Source organism: Geospiza fortis, unplaced genomic scaffold (assembly GCF_000277835.1).
Source record: "Geospiza fortis unplaced genomic scaffold, GeoFor_1.0 scaffold197, whole genome shotgun sequence".
Classification (NCBI taxonomy): Eukaryota; Metazoa; Chordata; class Aves; order Passeriformes; family Thraupidae; genus Geospiza; species Geospiza fortis.
Genome location: NW_005054538.1, coordinates 697,364 through 721,037, shown reverse-complemented (window position 1 = coordinate 721,037; position 23,674 = coordinate 697,364). Strand labels below are relative to the sequence as shown.

Genomic DNA, 23,674 nt, shown 5'->3' with positions numbered 1-23,674 from the left:
TCATGCCAGTGCTAGAAATGGTGTACATTGTAGTGGGAGAAAAGGTCTCTATGCTGCAGCTAAGGGCAAGATTATTGAAAACAAAGGATTCAATTAAGTATCATTCAGGCTATAACAAAACTTTCCTAGTATAACACCTGAAGTAATTAGCATTCCAGTAACTACTTATATCTTAAAATACTTCATTAATGGCATTTCTATATTTCCACTTGAAAGTGTTCAATGTAAGAAGCAGTTCAATTTAAGGAAGTAAAGGGATCTTTTGCTAAGATAAAGTAACTTTATTTATGGAGAACAGGTATGGAAACTGATGGAGATTTTGAAGGTACAGCAAGAAAGAAAAAAAAGGTGCTACAATAATTTTTACAGTGGGAGGAAATTGGAGGAGATGAAAAAAAATGTACTACTTACAAGCCTCGGAGACGAAGCCAGATTTTCTCTATTTGCTCTGGCTGTAGGTATTTCAGAGAGTTGTTCTCAAATTCTTCAATTTCCTTAGTCGGTGACTCCATAGCTGGAGATTACCACTTTGGTTAAAGCTCTGCGATGACAACTGCTGCCTCCACACACACACACTCTTCCCCTTTAATGCTGATGGGGAGCAGTTAACATTTCTGGCACACACTTCTCCCCCATCCTGCAAATGGAACTGTGTGGGTAGCTCTGGGGAGCTCAGATGTACACGAGGGGCAGTTGTGCCAGCATGCCACCATCCTCAGGCTGAGCAAGAGGATCAAAGGCTCATCTCCAGATTGCAAAACCACACAGATTTTTTCCCTTTGCTTTTTGTTTCATTTTGCTTTTACAATAAGCCAAGGATACAACCCATAATAGCAGCTGAGGGATCTTTATCTGGGGAGGAGGGGAGGAAAATCCCTTGCTGACAAGTCAGCTGTGTGTGCAGGGGCTGCTGTGGGGAGTATGACAGCTGCAGGGGTCCCCAAGGCTGCAGCTCTGCCTTACCACGCTGCCTGTTGCTGTGCAAGTGGCAGTACACAGGCCCCTTTCAGTCTAGTTTCCACCAGGTCAGCCTCACCCTCTCTCCCTAGCCGTGTTTTTTCCCACTTACCAGCAGCGCTGCAAACAGGCTTGAAACCTGACAACTGAGGAAGAATTAATCTGTCAACACAGCCCAAGAACAGATTCACTCTCTGCCTCCCTCTTTGCTTCTCTCTCTCTCATGTGCATGCACATCCACAGACAGATGAGGGAGAACAGGCTATTGGAGAAAGACTGAATTTGATAAAAAACCCAACCAAGAAAAATCATTGACTAAAAAGTAGAAAAGGAGAAATAACAGAAAGTGAGCCACTCACTTCTGGCTAACAGCTATCTACTTCCTTGCAGTCAGACTGCTCTCCTGAGAGAGACACGCAAAGCACGGGCTGTAAGGTTTCAACAGGCGCAAAATCCACTTTTAAAGTAAACAAATCAGTAAAGTGCCAGTGCTTGAAAATGCTCAGAAGATAAGTCACTTGAAGGGAAATCAAGTTCAACACATTAGTCACAGATGTTTCTTTGTGTCAGTGTCTTTGAATAAGAGGTTTGCGCAGTGGAGGTTAAAACTCAGTTTTACAAAAGGATGCCTGCCTCTGGCTCCCCTGAAGCATCCCCATACTGGCCCCCAGAGACATGCCTCTCTACACCTGCAGGGTTCGTGCTCTGAGCACAAGGAAGAACAGGGATTTCTTTAATTGCACCAGCCCAATCAGTCATCTCTCAAACTCTGCCAAAATGTCTGCACGCCTCTCTTTAGTTAATTTTATTGATGTGGTGCCTTCAGCCAAAGCAGTCAGAGCAGAGGGAAAATAACTGTCAAAATATTGTCTCAGCCGTAAAACACATTTTGCTGCAAATTGCAAAAGCTGTCTTTTGAGAAGTAGAGCCTGCAGCAAAAGAATTAGCATCTCAAACAGTTGGGTAGCCTGTGACTTGGAGAAGTCCCCTCTTCTTTGCAATAACATTCAACAATATGTCTGTAGTGCTAGGTCCAAGGCAGGTCTCTGACACACTTGATATTGCTTTTCAGAAAGCTCTTTGTATAATGAATGTCATCCTTCCCATTGCTAGGTGCCAAATTGTATCAGCCATCACTCCAAGCAGTTTCAATCCCTTCCTAGGAGTAGTTCTTAAGTAGTTACCCAGTTAGAGTGCTGCTGCAATTGTTAACCATCTCTAGCTCTCTGCAGCTGACTAAGATTCTCAAATATAACCAGAAAGCAGCTGAGTGAAGTTGGTACACATTAAAGAAAAGAGACAGCTTATGGGAGGTAAAAACATGAATAATTCTCTAGGTGGTCCTTTTTCCCCTTGCGGATTACAAAAGACAAGCCAGTATGTTTGCTCTAGGAACCTCTTTCAAATGATACAAAGAACTGCACATTTTCTGACAAAAGTTTGGGGCATATTATCTTACGTCCCTGCTTTAAGAACACAGTGCTATTCTTCACTGCTTGTGCTACTTTCCATTACACTGATGCCCATCAGTAAACTGTTAGCATGTTGCACATATCACTGCCTTTTATTAGTAAGTAAAGTAGTTACAAAATATTGTCTTTTTTTTCACACATTTTATTTTAAGGTTCAGAGGAAGTAACTGGGAGAAATGGGAATGCAGAATGTTGGTAGCACTAGGTTTGAGCTCAAGTTTGGGATTCTCTTTCTTGTGTCAGTCCTGTGGTCTGACTTTGTGATAGATGTCATCAAAATAGCAAACACCAAGACAGTGGCTGTAAAACGTTATGAATTTGTGCCATAAGTATCTGACATGAATACATATCATATTGCTTGCCTTGTCCTTAAACTTATGGCTCACCTCATGGTGAGAGAGTAACTTCCAAGATGACAAAGTTTACAGGCCAAGTAAGCATCCTTCCTCCAGTTCTCACATTAATTGCTGCATTAAGGCAACAAGTTGTAGGCAACCAAATGGCACCATTTGATTTCTCTTCATTTAGAGAGCTTGACAATCATGACTGCCATTTCATGGATACAAGCAGTAAGCCACCTCCTGGTGGATTAGCCATGTCTTTACAGCAGAGGGGAGGGAGCTCAGATGAGCAAATGTCCACCTGCCTGTCAGAAACATCTGTTGTTCAGCCTGACACAGGTGATGACCAAGCTGGTAGGGCAAATAGCACAGTGTATGTACCCTTGCCAGCACCTATGGCTGAAGCAACACTACACAAAGATTATCCCTGGAATCAAAAAATCACAGAATATTCTGAATTGGAAGGACCCACAAGGATCTTTGAGTCAAACTCTGAAGTGAATGGCCCATATGGTGATCAAACCCACAAGCTTGGCATTAGAAGTCCCATGTTCTAACCAACTGAATTAATCCTAGTAATTTTTTGTATCCAAGCACTTCCCCAACCTATCTCTTAGGAGTTTCAAGCGGGGTCCAGGACACCACTGTTGCCTTCAAACGGGTCTAAGTTGAGTCAGACACTGCATTTCCCTCTGCTGCTCTGTTACCTGGCATGAGGTTCAGCACAGGATGATTCCTTCCTCGGCCCCTGAAGCAGCCCTCTTGCCTCCTCTGCTTGCCTGTAGGAAAAGAGCCAGGTCACCCATCTCAGCCAGCTCAGAAACTCCCTTCCTAGGTCACTAGGTCAGCACTGTCAGTGGCAGCAAGGGATGAAGAGCAATGAGATGGAGAGATGGAGGTCCCAGGCAGGCCAGTTATACACTACACTGATTGTCTCCTTTATCACAGCACACAGATTTGGGAAAATCTGGGGGCTTCGCCCTCTTTTCCTCCACTTCCTCAGTTGAGGACAATAGTGGCATCCATGTTAAAAGCCTTTAGATTGAGCAGGAAGGGTCTTAATTACAAGTATTTCTTTCAGTTCTGAAGGACTGAAGATGTAGGAGGATGCTGACATGCAGCAGAGAGGTGTGAAAGGCAGCTGAAAGGAGTAGGATCCACACTGTGCCTCCATGACAACAGGCATTACTGTAAAACAGTCAAAATACCAGGGAATGCAGGAGTAGGTCTGCCTTTCTCAGAATGGTGGTACAAGTATCTCATGCATAGTCCAAGTAGAAATCAGAGCCACCTCTGACATATGTGGCTGCAAATTATACTCTGTCCTCATGTTGAATTTACCAGCAGCAAGCTTCCTTAACCTACAGTTAAGGAAGGAAAGGAACCAACAGTTCCTTTTCTTTACATTTTTAAATGAAGACTAGAAAAACAGTGAGAAAGTTCAGAGACCTTCTTACTTTCATCAGAGCGAAGTAGGTATAGCAGTAACATTCAAAAGGCCTACTGAAATGCATCCAAAAATGCTTCCAAGACAGAAACAGAACTTCAGTGAGCATGAGCAAACTGAAACAATAATTTCAGACAGCAAGTTATATAAAGTCCTTGCTAGACTGCAAGAAAAATGGAGAAGATACCCCATGCTGAAGGGGTAGCATAAGATACTGGAAGTGTATTGAGATGTTGTCTATCCCTACATATTGCCTGTGTCTATTCCTACATATTGCCTATTGTGATTGCTCCATATTGCCTGTGTGAACACTGAAACAAGTTCTATAATTAGTACAACTACAATATATTCATATGTCTGTCCATGTAAAAATGATCCAGAATACATTTTTTTCTATTACCACTAATGCGTCCAACCAAAATTGCAGTAAAGTAGGTTGTCTTTTCTAAATTTATTATAAATTGGAGTTGGATCCCTAAACTTCAGTTATGTCAGTATGATGAGTCAGCCAGTAACATATTCCAAAATGTTTTGCTAATTCTATATTCAAACAGTTGTAAAACACTGACATGTCTTCTAATTCTGCTAATGCCAAAATAAACTAGGCAGATTTTGCCCAGTCTTTATCCTAGCAGGAAATAGCTTCTTGCTCCTTTTCAGTTAAAAGCAACTTTTTATTTGTTTTGTTTGGAAGGGAGTTAGGAGGAGGGAGACATGTTCAACTATGTAACTGAATTGCATTGGCCCTATTTATTCTTCACGTTGAGGTTTAAGAGAGTGATGGAAGATATTCAGACAGTTCCACTTTTTAGTTTTATTAAATTATATCTAGTACTTCTTAAACAGTAGTTTCCAAGTGAAATTTCATCTCTTTTTCTGCCCAAGGTTAGACTTTAGGGTTTTGATGGCAACTGACACACCAGAGCCGCACAGCCATTAATACCGATGTTGGGAAGGATGAAAGTTTGACAAGAAAGTTTAACAGATATGTATGCTTGGCAGAAAGATTTTTGAATGTAGAATCTGAAGAAGGAATAGAAATGAAAGCAAGTGTTGATATAGAAGAAAAGAATAGCTGAGCCAGTTTTACTGGATAACTAAGAAGGCAAAGGGTATGTTAGTTAGAAGGGGGTTTTATGGCTTAGAGCAAAGGATAAACCCACCTCAAACAAGATGTTTTTACCAAGCAGAAAGATACCACAAGCAAACAAGCCTGCCAATGGTGCAAGTAGAAAAAAGGTCTCAGAATTTTACACTGCAAGAAAACTGAAAAACAGTTTCTAGCTTAAACTGTAACATACTAATCACTTTTAGTGATTGGAGAATAGTAACATGAATATGGTAATTATAGTAGTTATGATAGGCTACAGGTAAAAGTTAAGCCATAGATTGATTCTTCTGTATTAAGATGCTCAGCAAAGTATATAATGCATTGAAACCAAAACTAAGGGGTCTTCTGGCTCGTCTTGGGCTGACAGCTGTAGGCACAGGCTCTGTCACCCACAATCCTGGACTGCTGTAACATCTGGGATACAATAAACTGCCTTTTGAAGAGCTGCCTGAAGTCCTACACCTCTCATTCAGGCTCTTACGGTGATTAACCTGGTCTCTTTCTTCCTAAATCCACTTCCTGTGATCACACAAATGTGGCAGATCTAGCACATTTGGAGTTCATGAAGGCCTCCATTTCTTTTTTTTTTTTTTTAACAGGCAGTGGAACAGAGAGCTGCAGTACTAGTAGGGACATGGCTAAAAGTAAAATGAGGATGTTGGGTAAAATAGTTTTCACAGTACTCTTCACTGCCACAGCTGACCTGTCTTCCCTACTTGTGCTTGCTCATGAAAACCCTAAGGAATCAGCTGCTTCAACAGAGCAAAAGGAAGGCTAAAAAGGATTGCAATACTCTGTTAGTTATGAGAGGTAAACACCAGGGTAAAAAAAAACCAAAAAAACAACAGCAAACTTTACCTTTAGAGGAACAATTTTCCACAACAGCAGAATGAAATAACAGGCCATGAGTACATCTTGAGAGATGGAAGATTTCTACCACAGCACTGAGTTTCTGGAAAACTCTCCTGACTGGTACAGCACAAAAGAAAATTCCCACCTCACTTAGGTGAAGATGAAGGTTCCCCATGCTAGACAAGGGCTAGACAGCAGGCTAGACCCAGCCAGCTGTACCAAGACTTGTGCCCTGAACATGTTGATGCCTCTGTAGAGAGGTCTTGGACGGATACCCACAGGAGAGGACAATCAGCTTAGAGCAACACACTCTTCAGAGAGGGAAAAAAAAGATAACAGGAGTTTCTTCTCTTGGAGGAGAGGAAAGAAGTTAGCAAATATTTATTCAGTAAAAATAACTCTTTACTTCACAGAAGATGCTTCTTTAAAGTCTTAAAAGGCGTTCCTCAGAGACCACTCTTTTCTCAGCTCCAGTGGCTGAGCTGCCTTGAACAGGTTAAGCACTTTTGAACTTCCTCCCCTCTCATAAGTTGTCTTCTGATAGAAAAAGGAAAGGCCTATCCTCAAAACCTGAATTACCTTTTTCCCTTTGATGAAAATATGACTTTTGTGAGCTGGCAGGTACTTTAAGCACTTTACTGTACTGGCATGTTCCCCATCCTCTTTTGCTGCAACTACTCTTACTGCAATTATTAATTCTTACATTGCTTAAAGCCAGTAACATTTATAATAAATAAAAAAATTACAGAAAAAATGTCATAGCAAGAAAACACTTTATGGATGTGTGGAAGAGGTTTTACAGCAACTTCTGTGAGCCAGAGAGAAGTTTGATGAAAGGATCCATGTTTACCCCTGAAAGAATTTTCTACCAAGGTCATTGACATAGAAAACAAGAAAGAAAGAAGCATAAATAAGAGAAACCTGCAACTGCCTATTCTAATAAGCTTTTTCTTTGTCTCTCGTGACCAATGAGTTGTGTAAACTTATGAGTTTTGTAAGAATGCATGAAAAGATGCATGCTAAAATAAAAACAGGTTTGAAGCCTTCTGAAAATGGAGTGTGTTGCTTTGTACAACATGGATGTAGCTGAGCCGACTCCAGACACTTTCCAAATAAAGAGGTTGTTCACACCAGGGAAACAGTATTGCAGAACAGTTTGAAGAAGGGTTGAAGCGGTCCTCTTCTGTAGGCAAGTAACTGGCATCCACATTTCAGGATGCAGAGGACATAGGATTCAAAGGCAGTTTATACCCTCCATCCTGCTACTGTGAAACTAAATCCTCCTTGTCTTCTCTAAAAGTGGATGGTGTCTCCTTTGACTAGAATGTTTCACAGGCATGCACCCATCGAGACATAACATGCTAAGGAATTTTGATTGCCTTTATAAATTCAGAGAAATTACATGGGCTTTGTACTGCTATTCTCCCTTTTCATTATCATGTTGGACAGAAAAAATATCCTAAAACAGACCAACTAATGTATTGCAAAGAACATGAATACCTATGAAATCCTGGAAATTGCATATTACAGGAAATATAAGTAGCTTTCTTAACAGCAAGAGATTTACAGTGTCCCTTTTGCCTTTTGTTTATCATCCTCTCAATGCTACTGGTCCACATTGTGAAAGGAAAATCATCAACTTAAATTCTTACACTTCCAATGAATGTTTAAAATAAATTGTGCAGTAAATTACCTAAAAGTCATACTGTTCATTCTACATCAATAAGGACTGGGTTTTAAACTAATTTTTCAAGCACTGCCAGAAGATCACAAATTATTTACAGCCTCCACTTCACCCATAATATTCACCACTGTCTTATGGCATTTCACGGGCAACACCAAAAGCTATCAATAAGTAGAAATCTGCTAAATCATACTTCATGATTAATCCTGCACTGGAAGAACAAGTGATATTCCTAAACTCTCATTTAAGCTAATTCCTGCCATTTCCATTCAAATTTTCATTGAAATTAGATCCATTAGGGTTAGACTTTACAACATTTTGTCTACACTCGCATCTAACCTCTTTCCCCATTTCCACTTAAATTCTTAAATCCATTCAGTAGTGGCCCCATTTGTGCAAATCTGGCCACTACTGAATGGATTTAAGAATTTAAGAAGTGAAGCAATAGACAGGAACAGTGCAGGAGAGGTCAGGAAAAAATACCATAATGTTTCCTATAAACAGTATAAGGGAATCACCATCACTAATCTCCTTCTCACAGTTTATTGGTAAAGTTTTGATTTGGCAAAGAGTACTCCCCAGACTTGTTCCTTACAGACCTTGACTATTCACCTGCATGTCCAAATAAGCAGAAAATACGTAGAAAGGTCTCAGCCTGTGCAAGAATATCCAGAACAGCAACTATGAATGTCCTCTTCAGATGCCTCAGTTTCACCATGTAGGTCCAACACATAAAAATCTGTGTACTTTCACATACAGACAAAAAAAAAATGTATCTGCAATCTAGTAGGGAAGGGGAAAATTTATATAAAGTGGCAAAAATGGAAAACTATGTTTTGAAGATCTCTCAACTACAATCACTGCATCTCTGACATGAAAAGATTTTGTAATTCTGCACAAGTGGCTTGTGAAATTACTTATCTAGGTTACACCTAAGAAAACATGAAGTATTTTATTGTACATGCCATAACATTAAAAAAGTCAGCCTGGAGGGGTATTTTAATAAGAAAGAAGATTACAATTAAATCACTTCTGAATCAAGAAGCTATTACATTATTGTCCCCAAGGAACAGATCTATCTTTGAGAGAGAAGTGGGTTGTATGTCTTTCCTTCAGATAAATATGATTCAGTGTCATAAATCCGCAAGTCCATACACAGTCCAAAGAAGTATCTACTAGTTTCATTCGTGACAATGTGTTTCATTCTCGCCTGCTACCTTGACTAATTAAAGATAAGCTTAGCAGCAATTGGTTCACCAGTCAGTAAATATATTATTTATATGCATGAAGCATTTGTTACCGTCATAACTCAGACCTAAGTATTTCCTAAAAGTATTATTATTGCTTTTGGATTCCCATGGTTTTAAATGTTTATCAAGACTCAAATTATTCTTTTTCTACATGTCAGTTGTGACCATCTGCACAGAGGGTAAAATTGTATCTCTGTACATAAATACATGTGGTGGTTTGGATGAGGGAAGCGACAAGAATCTGACTCCATGTTTCTGAAGGCTGATTTATTATTTTATGATCTATATATATTATTAAAACTATAATAAAAGAATAGAAGAAAGGATTTCATCAGAAGGCTAGCAAGGAAAGGAAAAGAATGGAATGATAACAACAGCTTGTGACTCTCAGAGAGTCTGAGCCAGCTGAGTGTGATTGGCTATGAATTAGAAACAACCAACATGGACCAATCAAAGATGCACCTGTTGCATTGCAGAGCAGCAGATAATTATTGTTTACATTTTGTTCCTGAGGCCTCTCAGCTTCTCAGGAGAAAAAATCCTAACAAAAGGATTTTTCATGAAACATGTCTATGACAAATACACAAGTGTTTTTGAGTAAAAGCATGAGACTGGACACAGGAATGTTAAGCTAAAAAAGGCTAGTACCAAAAGTTTAAAAAGAGACACTATAAAAGTACACAAACAGCCCTATGCAACTCTGATACATGCCAACCATTTCAGAAAACTTGTAGATACGTGATATTCATATATATTTTCATATAGTATCATATAGACTGTATTGTGATATAAAATTTTGACAAACCAAATTTTATTTCTATATCTTTTATTTTAAAGAAAGCAAGCAAGCAGCACTGGGCGGCCAGGGAGTCACTGCTCCACTCATGGCACACACCACTTAGAAGTTCAGTAAAATACATATACTGTTTTTAAGCCTACAAAGCATTTTCCGATGTGCTTGGTTAGTCTGAATCAGCAAATATCAATAAATTGGGATCAGCAGTTTCCTAATCTTTCCAGGTGGTCGTTGGCTTCCTCTCCTTCTTGTAGTCATCTGGAGGGAGGCCCTTCACCAGTCTGCTACATGATTTTGTTAAGTGCATCAAGTTTTTTATTATACATAAGCATTTAGTCACTTTGTTGCAATCCCCTTAGTTTTACCACAACTTCCTCTATTTTATTCTAAGCATCAGCCATCTTGCTACCTCATCTCTTTACTTAACTTCTGTTCCAATGCTTTGTTTGGCTATAGAAAGTTTCAAAACCGTTCTTTGTAGCTATCCCAAGGAATGCATCCATTTTCAACACAGCAGATACAAGCATTTGCTGATTCCATTGCTGATTGACACAAATCACAAAAACATTTTTCACACTGCACACCAAGGTCTTTCATGAGGACTCTTTAGAAATATTAATCTCTTTTCAGGTTAGACTAGTCAGCTTAGCAACCAGAGTAGATAAGGTGCATACTGGTACAAAGCCTGGAAATAGAATCTGGCATTAATAGCTTGGTTTTATTTCCACATGTATATTCAAACACACATGAAACTGGTATTAGGAAGGAAAGACGTTAGACATGACATTTCCTTTTCATGCACCATCCCATTTAATTATTGCTTCTGCTACCATGAGGCATTTCCATCTCCAGTACCAATATGAAGCAGTTTTATTCTCCCATCTTTTGCTCAAATAATTCTTGTGTTGATATTTTTTTAGCTGAATATATTACCCATGGACTCTGAAAATATTGCATTTTAATGATAAGTGATAAATATGCACTGGCACCCCTGAGTATATATTTGGCAAACCATGCCAAAACAGGCATGATTTGAGGCCTCTTGTGCCACTAAAACAGTGCTTAGATTTGGCCTGTCAGTAATGCATCCAGTGTAAAATCAACAAATATTAATAAAATTCATTGTGATTCTTGGCAGAAACTGGATTCAGTGAAAATTCATGATGTATGAAATCTCAGCATATATGTGTTAAATAAATTCAATGCAGTATTTGAAACCTTTATTCATAATTAAATAGTCCTAATCGTCTCTAAAACCAGTGATGTATAGCAAGCCTATTCAGTGGTTCTGACATGCAGCTGGTTACCAGTTGTCACTTATTTCAAATTGGTGCCTTCTCCAGAGACTCTTTCATGGCACTAGCTTATAACTATCCAAAGGCTCCTCTAGGAGCCTTCTAAGTAATTTCTTGTCTATATGTTTGGCCTGACAGAAGAGGAAATTCCCTCTTTTCACTAGCACCGCCTTCATTCTAGCAGCTCCATAATCCTTTGTGAAGTGTACTGAAACAGATGCAGCAGAAGAGCCTGAGCAATTCAACTCAAATGATCTGCCAGATTGTGACTTGTGTTTTAATCAGAGCCTAGAAAAAACATTTTGCCGCAACAATTCATCTTGCATGTGTGCTAAAAGGAAGGGAAACACTTTTTCTGCTGCATGTACAAATAATTATTAGAATGGATACTATCTGCTGTTCTGATTTATTCTTAGTTTAGTGTCCAAGTAAATTACAGAGATATAATAAATGGTAGGACATGCCCCACCTCACGTCAAAATAACTTCCCAGTTTCTGCAGAAACATGAAAATGAAATTAATTTGTTTACTTGTTCACAAATAATTCAGTGAGTAGCTTAAGAAATTTAATGTACTATATTTCAGTTACATCTTAAACAATAAAATTTGCATGTCTAACTTCCCAATATATATACAAATGTATTTTCACATGCCAGTATAAAATTGCCATCAAAGCAGGCATTTGTGGTAGGATTTCGCTGGTCACTTCTTCTTGTTAGGTCAAACAAATAGGTGTTTGTCTGTGTATTAACTCAAAAGAATCAAAATTGTAACAAGGATCCCAGCCTTTAAAGCTGTAAAGACCTCCTGATTTTAATTACATAATTATGTTAATAACAAAAGAAGGAAACAAAATTATGTAACCTAATCTTTGTTTTGCCCTTTACTATTTTTGGATATTAGTTTTAGTCCTGCTTTTCAGCTAAGATTGATCAGATTAGGATACAGAGAACTCTTGGAGGGACTCCACTCTTCCTATTTGTATTGGAGTGCAATTAAGCAATCCCATTTAAACATTAATTCCAAAGCCCTATTGACTTTCATCTACTGAAGAACTTCAGCATTTGGCCAGGAAAAGTCACAGCTACTTGCTCAAATCACAGCTCCTGCTCTTCTGCTGGGTCAATTCCATCAATATTATGACAGAAAATATTGCTTACAATACAAACTGAAAAGTGTGTCCCTATCTTTCTTATAAGTCCCCTTTAAGTACTGAAAGGCCACAATGAGGTCTCCCCAGAGCTTTCTCTTCTCCAGGCTGAACAACTCCAGCTCTTTCTCAGGCCTTTCCTCGTAGGAGAGGTGTTCCATTCATCTGATAATTTTTGTGAGCCTTCTCTGGGACTGCTCTAAGAGGTCCACGTGTTTCCTGTGCTTGAGAACTCCAGGGTTCAACACAGTAATCCAGGTGGGGACTCATGGAAACAGAGTAGAGGGACAGAATCATCTCACTCAACCTGTTGGCCATGTTTTTTACAATGCAGCCCAGCATATAGTTGGCTTTCTGGGCTACAAATAATTTGACTCACCTTGTCCAGTGGAAGGTGCCCATGCACAGGGTAGAGGGGTTAGAATGTGATCATATTTTGATCCAAAAAATACTATGATCCTAAGCCTTATTTTAACAGGATGATAGTCTCTAATTATACCGTGAAATATCTGAAAATAATACCCACGATCTCAAAGGTAAAGCAAGTATATATATCTGTAATATATCTGTATATATCTGTAAAAAAGTTTCCAGCTCCCTGAAGTCTATTTGAAGTAGAAAACACAAAATTATTTATTGCTCAGGAACTAGTGCACTGTAGTTGTTTCATACAAAGGCGCACAGCAGCACTTATCAACTATATAGAACAGTCATTTTCTAGAAATACTTATTCATTAAGTGTCCTGGAATTAGCCTTCAACTATGAACTTAGGTAAGGTTCCACTAACCACTATGTGCATTTCATTTTCAAATACCATTAGCTGACACAGCTCATAGAAAGGTTCTTCCTGATTTCAGGCAACTAAGCACATACTTAGATCTATACACTGCCCAAAAAGACAGGGCTGTTTAAACACTATCTAACCTTTTTACTCCAAATACACTTGAAGTATCCTGTGGGAACTTGATCTAGAGTCATTTTCAGCATCAGCAGGGCTAGGTAAAACTAGTGTAAACATGGATTGTGTTTAAACCTGAACAGTTGCCTATTTGAACCCAGTGTTTTCAGATGTAATAAAAATAAAGAACCTTGTACAGGTCAGTCACACCTTTCAGGGATGACTCCTGTGCCACCTGCCAGTGTAATAAACATAGCACTTTCTAACTTTGATTAGTTAGAGAGTCTTTGTCCATGATCTTTTGTTTTAACGACTCAAGAACATGTTGTCATTAACAATGCTAAACGACAGCAAGATTTGAGAGTGAAATCATGCCTTGTAGAATTAATCAATAAATGTATTCCCAATTGTCTTGGTTTGAAAAACAGGTGTCTGCTAAGGAAGGCAGGAACCTCCCTTGGAATGGAAAACATGACCCCCTTCCCCCCGAATTGCTGTAATTTTGAAATTAAGGGGCTTTCAGACAAAGATATGGGAAAAGGGATAACCATTCTTTACTAGTATGTATAACAATGCAAACAAACAACAACAATGGCGGTGACATCAAACAGAACCAGAAACCCATTAACAGCCTTCTCTCGGCTGCAGGCACTTTCCCCTTGGATGTAGTTATGGTTAAAGATGGCAAGGGCGCTGGTGGGCAGGGCAGGTGTGATGATTCCTGCGCAGCTGCAGGGGGCATTCCAGTGTGAGTTTGGGGACCACGCAGTAATGGCGGGCGCAGCTGGTGGGGCGGGATAGAGAAGGGGTTTCTATTATGAACCTCCAGGGGCGGCCAATCCCAGCATTTCCTCTGGATTGCAAAAGGAGCTGTAGCAGGAAACCTCTGGAGAAGCAAGCTGAGACTGCAGGACCTCCCAGGAGGCAGAAGGTGAAAAGATACAGCGTAGTGCAAACCCTGATGCCCCTAGCACAATCTTAGGTGAAGGATCACAGGTCGTAGTATCAGCTCTTTCTTTCCCGTAGCACCTCTTCAAGAGGAGACAGGGAATAGGGATGGGTGGGAAAGTGAAGCCTAAACTCTCTCCAACTTCCTCTGTAGTTCAGATGAGCACAGGTCTTCAAGGTGGAGATGAAGACACAGAACACAAGATGCAAAACAAACTGGACCACACCAAATAGTACAGGGAATAGGACACAAAACTAGCATTGACCCTTGGGAATTTTGGTATTATGTCAAACCTTAAGTTTAAAGTCCCAATGCTGAGATTAGATTGGTACTTCACCCATTACCAGTGGGGCCCTCAAGCAGGAAAATTTACATGTGATCCTGAAGCACATAAGATGGAGCAGATTTCTAAAAATGGATGCTACAGTAATATCCCTGTGAACAGCCTGTACATCCCTGAATGTGAACAGCAAGGTCTTGGCATTACATAGAAAGGAGCTGGTGGAATGCTTGGAATGGTTCTAGCATGAAAAGATTAAAGAATCTACAGTGCAGAAGGATATTAAAGGGAAATTTTTTCCCAGATATACATGGATTTCTTTAGAGTGGCAATTTCTTCCTCAGATCACAAGCTATCTTCTAGAACCTGTTCACACTGCATAATATTACTTACATTAAATTAAACTGTTCAGTTCTGAGTTTGCATAAGCAGGACCAAAGCTGACACTTTTCACCCCAACACTCCATTGCAGTCTATGATCTCCACAGCAGACTTCTGATGACCTCCAAATTAAGTCCCAAGCATGCACCACAGCAAAACCACTCCTACTTTCACCTAGCATGCTATATGAGGAACTGAAAACTGCTACTAGTCTTACCTCCCATGTTAATGAGGAACTGAAAGTCACTCCTACCTTCGCTCTTCACACAAATAAAAATTATTCAGGGAGTGAACCTGAGGGACCCCACCACCGAGAAGTCCAGGGCACTGAAAGACCACTAGAACTCTGCTGGATCTATGGTACTGTCTTCAACTTGCACTGCTTCTCTCCTTCTCCCTCCCTCTGTCCCTCCCTCCCTTCTTCTCTCTGTCTCTCCCTCTCTCCCCAATACAATTAATTTTGCAAAATAAAGTCAGAATTGCTGAATCCACATTTGCACCTTAATTTGAGAAGAGGACTTTAACATCTATCGAACTGCAACATTTTAGTCGATGTCATGGGCAGGATACTGTTCTCTGACCCAAAGTGCCATTTAACAAACAGAACCAAACTTCTAGTGTTCTTCTTCCCATTGTCTTCCTCTGAGGGAGGTTGACCAAACTTTTACTGTTCTTTCTCCCACCTGGTGGGGACCAATTGTCTCCCTCTGAGGGATATTGAAGGAAAAATGGTTACCCAGGACGACCATGGTAAGGCTAATGTTTTGCTTTTTCTCCTGGAGAGTTTGATAATTGTCCCTCTGCTCTTGGTTTGGAGTGGACACAAACTAATCGAGATAATGAACAGGTGACAGCTGTTTGCATTACTAGCATATGAACCAAAGGAAAAATGCAAAAAGTGAAAGATAAAATTGCTGTCTGTGCTATACTTGGGGCGGCACTAACTGCTGCCATAAAGGAAAAATCACAAAGAACAAGCAAAGAGGCAGAAGTTATATACATTGTTTGCAGGATTCAGTCAAAGGACTATGAGATCAATCAGAAGAGCATAAATTCCAGTCAGAGAGAGTCAGAACAGCTCTAGTTGAGCATCTGTACGTCTGTCTTTCATTTGAACAGAGACCAAGACAGCAGCACCAACACCAGTGGCTTGGAGGCTGCAGAGCTTGCGCTCTGTGGAACTAGTGTAGAGCCAGCTGAGGAAGAGGAAGAGAAGGAGAGGGAGGAAGCCTGCCAAGCACCACATGAGAGATGTGAGTGCCTGCATCTCTCTCTGGCAGCATCGACTTTTTTTGGCCAGAAACAATATTTCCAGGTTTTGTTTTTCCCAGCTCCCATTGTTCCTTTGGGGAGAAAGTGAGTTTTGGAACAATGGAGGTTTTTTCTGTGTTTTTTTCTACATTCTTTCTCTCAGCTACAGGGCCCAGAGAGGGGATTCTCCACCATTTCTGTCTGTGTTCCCTGGAACAAGTAGGGGAACCTCCACTGCATTTGTCAGGGGGGGGTTGAATCCTTTCCCTTTGTCTCTCAGAACACACATCTGTGGAGGGCACCACCCTGGGGGGTGGGTTTGCCTGGCATGTTACCTTTGTTTCTCAGAATATGCAGTCATCTGTGGAGGGTTCTATACTGGGGTAGGGGTTTCTCTGCCATTTCAGCTTTCCCTATGTTGCCAGGGACACTGTGAGATTTAGCAGTTTTATATCTAGTGATTATTCATGGTTATATTTTTGTCTGCTGCTGTTTCATTTTTTAGTAAACTGTTTTGGTTTTTTTACCCTTATATTTAGTTGTATTCATTCTTCCTTATTGGTGGAAAGGGAATGGTTAAAACTAAAGAGGAGGTGTTACATTTTCAAGTGTCTACCCCATTGAGTTGTCTTAATACAAGATAAATTTGGGATCCAACTAAAGGGACATGAGAGAAAAAGTGAAAAACTAACAATGTCTTGACTGAAAAACTAATGTTTTGACTGAAACATTCTGTCTTGCCTACAGAACTCACTGGTCACCATGCTTCTCAGTCTAATGGGGCTGTGGCATCTAGCCTTCTATACTTCTTTGTACAGATGGTACAATTAGCCCAAGATATGGCTCTTTTTTGGATCAGGGACACAAATCAAGATTGCTTTGTGGATACACTCAGTGATATCAGCTTAGGTAAAGATAACATTAGAGGCAATGAAGATTATTTGGGATGTGTATGCATTGATGTTTGCTGGTCCTAGTCTTGGCTGCTACTTCTGAAGCGATTAATAATTGCATTCAGCCTGCTGGAGGAGCAATTGAGACTCACAGAATCACAGAATTAACCAGGTTGGAAAAGACATTTGAGATCAAGTCCAACCTATGACCCAACACCACTTTATAAAGTAGACCATGTCATTAAGTGCCACATCCAGTCTTTTCTTAAACATCTTTTTCTTGATTTGAAAAGACAAGTGTCTGCTAAGGAAGGCAGGAGCCTCCCTTGAAATGGAAAATGTAAACCCCCTCCCTCTGAATTATTAGAATTTTGAAATTAAGGGGCTCTCAGGCAAAGATATGGAAATAGGAACCACAATTCTTTAATTGGAGAATTAAAAACACAGAAAAACCCCACCACTGACAGAGTCAGAACACAACCTGGCACCCTGTTGGTCAGGGTGTTGGTAGCAGTCCAATTAAATGGTGGCTGCAGTCCTCCTGGAGTGACAGATGTGGTTCTGTAGAAGCAGTGATCGTGTAGAAGGATGTAGTTTTCCTCTGAAGGTCCAGTGGTGGTGTACATGGGCCTGGTCTTCCTCTGGGAATCCAGTGGAGAAAAAAGCTGCTTCTCTGGGAATCTAGTGGGAAAACACTGCTCCTCTGAGAATCCAGTGGGTGAAGGCTGCCTGTGGTGTTCCAAATCTCAGATTATATCCAGGTAGGGATACTTGGCTCCTTCCCCTGGGTGGAGCATCTCACAATGGGATGATGTAATTTTATCAGTCATGCAGTGAGATTCAATGGCTCATTAACAGAAGATATTTCCCAGAGGGAGGATTGGTTGTGCAAGAGATAAAGAAAACTGCCCAATTAACAGAAGATAACTGCCCCACCTCTAACAGATGGCAATAGAATACACACACCCAGCAACATCTTGCAACCTAAGAGAACCTTCCCAGATAGTGATTCCACCATCTCCTTGGGCAAACCATTCTAATCACTCTTTCTCCGAAGAACTTCTTCCCAATGCCCAAGCTAAACTTCCCCAGGTGCAGCTTAAGGCTATGTCCTGTTCTCCTGTTACTTGGTTGCCTGGGAGAAGAGACCAACCCCCACCTGCCTACTACCTCCTTTGAGACAGCTGTAGAGAGTGAAAAGGTCTCCCCAGAGCCTACCCCAAGCTAAACAACCCCACCTCCCTCAGCCACTCCTCACAGGACTTGTGTTCCAAACCCTCCACCAGGCTTGTTGCCTTTCTCTGGACAGCATCTCAACATGCTTCCTAAATTGAGGGGCCCAGAACTGGATACAGTACTCAAGCTGTGGCCTCACCAGTGCTGAGTAAAGGGGAAGAACCACTTTTCTTTTTCTGCTGGCCACACTATCCCTGATACAGACCAGGATGCCATTGGCCTTCTTGACCACAAGGGCACACTGCTTGCTCATGTTCAGTCTGCCATCAATCAGTACCCCCAAGGTCCCTTTCTACCTGGCCTCTGTCCAGCCCAGCTTGGTGTCATCTGCAGATTTGCTAATGGTGGACTCCATCCCTTCATCCAGATGATCAATAAAGATCTTAAACAGGACTGGGCCTATACACAGATCCCTGGGGGACACCGCTAGTGATTGACCACCAAGTGGATGCACCACCATTCACCACTGCTCTCTGGGCCCAGCAGTCCAGCCAGTTCTTAACCCAGTGAAGAGTGCACCTGTCCAAGCCTTGGGCTGCCAGAATTTCCAGGATTATTCCATGTGAGATGGTGTCAAAGACTGTGCTGAAGTCCAGATAGACAACATCCACAGCCTTCCCCTCATCCACCAGGTGGGTCACCTGGTCATAAAAGGAGATCAGATTGGATAGGTAGGACCCAACCCTCCTAAATTTGTGCTGGCTGGGTCTTATCCCCAGGCCATCCTGTAGGTCTAGTGTGATTGCACTCAAGATGAACTGTTCCATAATGTTGCTGGGCACTGAGGTCAGGCTGACAGGCCTGTAGGTTCCTAGACCCTCCTTTTGCTCCTTCTTATAGATGGGCATCACACTGGCCAGCTTCCAGTCATCTGGGTCCTCCCCAGTTAGGCAGGACTGATAATAAATGGTGAAGAGCAGCTTCGCAAGCTCTTCTGACAGCTCTCTCATCACTCAGGGTGGATCCCATCTGGTCCCACAACTTGTGAGCACGGCGATGGCTCATCAGGTCACTAATGGCTTCCTCCTGGAATATAGGGAGTCTGTTACACTTCCTGTCCTCATCTACCAGAACAATTTTTCCCAGCCTTTTACCTCCATCTTCACCTCAGGTCTGACATGTTGCCTTTTGAAAATGTTGATTTCCCTCTGACTGTTAAAGACACTATATTTTTGTTGTTAATTCTGCTATGTCTCCTCCATATGGCTTGAAACATGGGGCTGAGATTTCCAGGGAAGTTCCCCAGAGATCTTTCTGAGTGGTGGAAAATCCTAAATTGCATGGAACATGGGAGGATATAGGTCAGATTCTGAAGAAATACGGTGACCCAATAGTTTAGAACTTTACCCCTGAACAAATTCAGAATACAGGTAAGAGCAGAATATCTGAAAGAAAATTGCAGTCATAGGTCCAAAGAGGGGCAATATTGCACTGTGCTGGGCCCTGACTAATGCTTATTGCATGCTGGTCATTATTACACACAACAGCCCTACAGCCAGAAGGGAAAGAGAACAAATCAACAGACACCATAATCACTCAGGTTGCAGTCAAACCAGAAGGACACCATAAGCCTACCCCTGCCCAGAGAAGGAAATATAAGAACAAATTCATTCCCCCAGTGGATGACAATGGGGAGGAAGAACCCTCACAGCCAGCAGATGAATGAAACCCAGAAATAGTTACTGAATCTTTATCCTTATCCCTTATCCTTAACAATCTGAGGAAAGACCTCATCCAATGAACAAATGAGTCAATATTGAGCTGGTTGATCTGAGTCTGAGACGCTGCAGGTGATGCTGCAGTTTTGGATGGTACTGAAGCAAGATGTCTGGGATCTGTGTCACCTGATGTGGGTTTTAACCAGGGAATCATGAGGAGGCCCACACCTCTCAACTTCTGTATGTGGCTTTTAACAAGCCTGAAGGAGAGATACCTTTGCCAAGAAGACCTCCAGCTGCAGAAAGGCCCTCGAAACACCATGGAGCAAGGAATTCAATGTCTACAAGAGCTGGCTGTGATAGATCCTTTTCTCAAATGATGACCAAACCATCAAGGGTCCAGTCCTAGTAAAACGTACAACACTGATACTGCTCAAACTCACTCCATGCAGGCCAAGCATACTCCCACTTCCTAAACATGCTGCAATGGAATGAGGGAAATGAGACAGCAGGCATTAATGACTAGAATGATACAAACATGAAGATACTGTCCATACCACAACAGAAGCCCAAATCTCAGCAGTGGAAACAGATTTGACTGAGCATATGCAGAAACCAGAAGAAAGGACTGAAGAGAGTCAGAAGGTCAGGATGAAGCTTGAAGAGGACTTTCCGCAAGTTTCATCAGTACACCCCAGAGTCCCTGCTTCAGAAGCCCGAGTTCCCCAGCTAGGGAGAGGGGGTACACCCCACAAACTAACCTGAGGTTCTTCCTGCATGAGCATGGGGAAAACATGAGAAGATGAGATGGAAAACCCACTTCTGTCCTAGCAGCATAGGTCCATAAGCTAAAAGAAGAAACTAGTAATGATGAATTCTGCAAGACTGAATATAGCTCCAGTTTCTCATGACCAAGCTGCTAGGCCTAACAAAAGGGAGGATGACATGTCTGATCCCCTTGAAGGGACCACCAGAATGCATGCCCAGAGAGGGAACAATAGCCAGAGCTAGAGGGGTCCTGCCTCTAGCCAAATAGAGGTCAGGGAAATTTGAGTCTATTGGACTGTGTGAATCGAATGTCCTGGCATATCAGAAGCACAAAAATACAAAGCTTTGGCTGACACTGGCAGACAATGTACTCTGATACCATCAGGATATGTAGGGGCAGAACCTGTTTCCTTTGCTGGGGTGACAGGGAAGTCTCAGCAGTCTCAGGTACTATTACATTACCACGTTAGGGATTAATTTTTCTGTGTAAATAAAAACAATGTAAGAGGAACACAAAGCATTAAAACAATGCAGTGAGACAACGACATTATTAATTCAAAATTCCAATGTTTTTGCTGTGCAGCATAAGGAAAGATTCTTTCTGTTGATACCTGTTCAACACCTTTAAGATCTGAAGAGACCCAGTGGTCACCAAAACTCTGGAATAATCAAGCTAAAGTAAATGCCATCACTTTATATTGAGCATCTTTTTTCTTTTTTTTTTTTATACTAAAAATGGCAGTGTTCTATGAGAAAAAAACACTCCTCTCTGTCATCAGGCCCTTATGGTACATATTTTGGACAGACATGAAAAACATAAATCCAACCCTAGTATGAGAGAGTAGGTAAATGCTGACTTTCTAGGATGACCAGTACAGGTAGTTTTCATTGTTTCAGTGTTACAGATGTCCAGTTTCTCTTCCAGTACAGCAATGGTCCTGGAATTAAGTGCCCTCTGCCACTCTCCTGCATTCTTCAGCTCCCTTAGTTGATTCATAGTTGCTGAAAAACAGTCTTAAGCATGTCAGTGTACTTGTACTTGAGGTAGAAGATCTAGATGTTTGGAGTAATATGCTATTTTAGTGCCACATGTCAACATAACTCCAAACCATCCTTCTTAGGAAACAGTGCTAAAGTCATCCTGACATGTGCACAGCGACCATGGCGGATGGTAACAGCTCCCAATGCCTCCCATAGCCCAGATGTCTTTGATTACGTTACTCTTTATTTCCATCCAGTTCAGTGCTTTATATTAGTCAAAAGTGACAGATGGAAGCTGTAATACATCTACAGCTCCAGAGCATTAAATATGATTACATGTTTTTCCTGCAGTAATCAGATATTGCTGCAAATTACTTCTGCCTCATAAAAACCAAGGCTGGCAAAAGAACCTCCATGATCATGAAGGAAATTTTGCTTGTTTCTTTGCAAGTTTCAGTTCATATCAGGAATATTTATATTTCATACTTTTGCTGTGTTGATGTGTTAAAATTTGGGGAAAAAATGAGCAGCATATATCTTGTAACTGTAATAATATTTAGAAGGGGGAAAGTGTGGGTGATAGCTGTATTTTTAAGAGTATATGGAGCACTCTTCATCTACTAAGTAATCCAACTAACTGATCAAGGGAAGTCAGTTGATGTAATCTTTTTGGATTTTAGTAAGGCTTTTGATACAGTTCTCTTACAGGATGCTTCTGGACAAAATGTCCAGCACGCAGCTGGGTAAAAAGGTCATATTTAAGCAACTGGCTTGTGGGTCAGGCACCAAGCATGAATGAAGCTACACTAGGCTAGTGACCAGTCATAGCAGGATTCCACAGGGCTCTATCTTAGGCCCAGTTCTTTTAAACATCTTCATAAATGACATGGATGCATGACTTGAAGGGATACTAAGTTTGATGATGATAGTCAATTGGGAGGACGTGTCCACTCCCTCAAAGGCAAAGAGGCCCTGCAGAGAAACCTCAACAAATTAGAGGGCTGAGCAATCATCAACTATATGAAGTTTAAAACAGACAAGTGCCAGATTCTGCACCTGAGATAGGACAACCCTGGATTGGAGGGATGGAGACCAGCACCGCTGAAAAGGGTCCTGGCTGACATCAGGTTTAATATGATTCAGCAGTGCCCTGGCAGCCAGGAGGGCAAATTGTGTCCTATGGTCTATAAGACACATCATCATTAGCCAGGTGGGGTGAAATGCAGTGGTAAGCACTGATCACTTCTCTCTGGTTACCAGTGACAAGACCCAAGAAAATGGCACGAAGATGTGTCGGGGAGGTTTAGGTGATACAGTAGGAAAAGTTTTTTTTGCCCAGAGGGTGGTGGGGCACTAGAATAAGCTCCCCAGGGAAGCAGTCACAGCACCATGCCTGCCAGAGTTCAAGAAGCTTTTAGACAATGCTCTCAGGCACAAGATGTGATTTTTGGGCTGTCCTGTCCAGGGCAGGAATTGGACTTTGGTTGTGTGTCCCTTCCAACTCAGGACACTCTATGACTGTATGATACTGTCTGGACGAAGTTAACACAAGGACTTAAAGAAAGAAGACGACTTTCAAGACAAAAGCATTATTAGCTGATAGTCTTGACATTTCAGTAATTTGGTTTTATTTCCTGTGGTGGGTTCAGTGCTGACCAATCACCAGTGCACTCACTAGAATGTACTTAATAATTTTGTGCTGTGAGATAGGATTAGGAGGCTCAAAGAAGGCTCAAAACTTTAAAAGGGTATCAAGAAAAAATTAATAACAGTAACTAAAAGAAAGAGTAATAAGAATCAGAACAATACCTTCAGAACACTTCTCCTCCCCCTACAACCTCTTCTTTCACACTGACAATGTAAAGAGACAAAACCTAAAATTTTCAGTCAGTTTACCACCTCTAGAATAGTCTTTCTTCAGTTCACTTAGGGAGAGAAGTCCCTCTTGTTAATGCTATGGAGACATCTCCACAAGAAAACAGCTCTCTCATGGCTTTTAATTTCCACTAATAGAGCTGCCCAA

General features: G+C 41.2%; 1 protein-coding gene across 1 annotated transcript in view; it reads right to left on the bottom strand.

The window, feature by feature from the left end:
- Positions 1–535, bottom strand: part of LOC102032521 (calcium/calmodulin-dependent 3',5'-cyclic nucleotide phosphodiesterase 1C) — a gene marked incomplete at its 3' end in the record, with an annotated part of 110,056 nt that extends 109,521 nt beyond the window's left edge. Inside the window, exon 1 of the mRNA XM_005429308.2 lies at positions 412–535. Within this exon, the coding sequence (XP_005429365.1) occupies positions 412–512 (101 nt within the window). The remainder of the gene's footprint in view (positions 1–411) is intronic.
- Between the last annotated feature and the right edge of the window lie 23,139 nt (positions 536–23,674).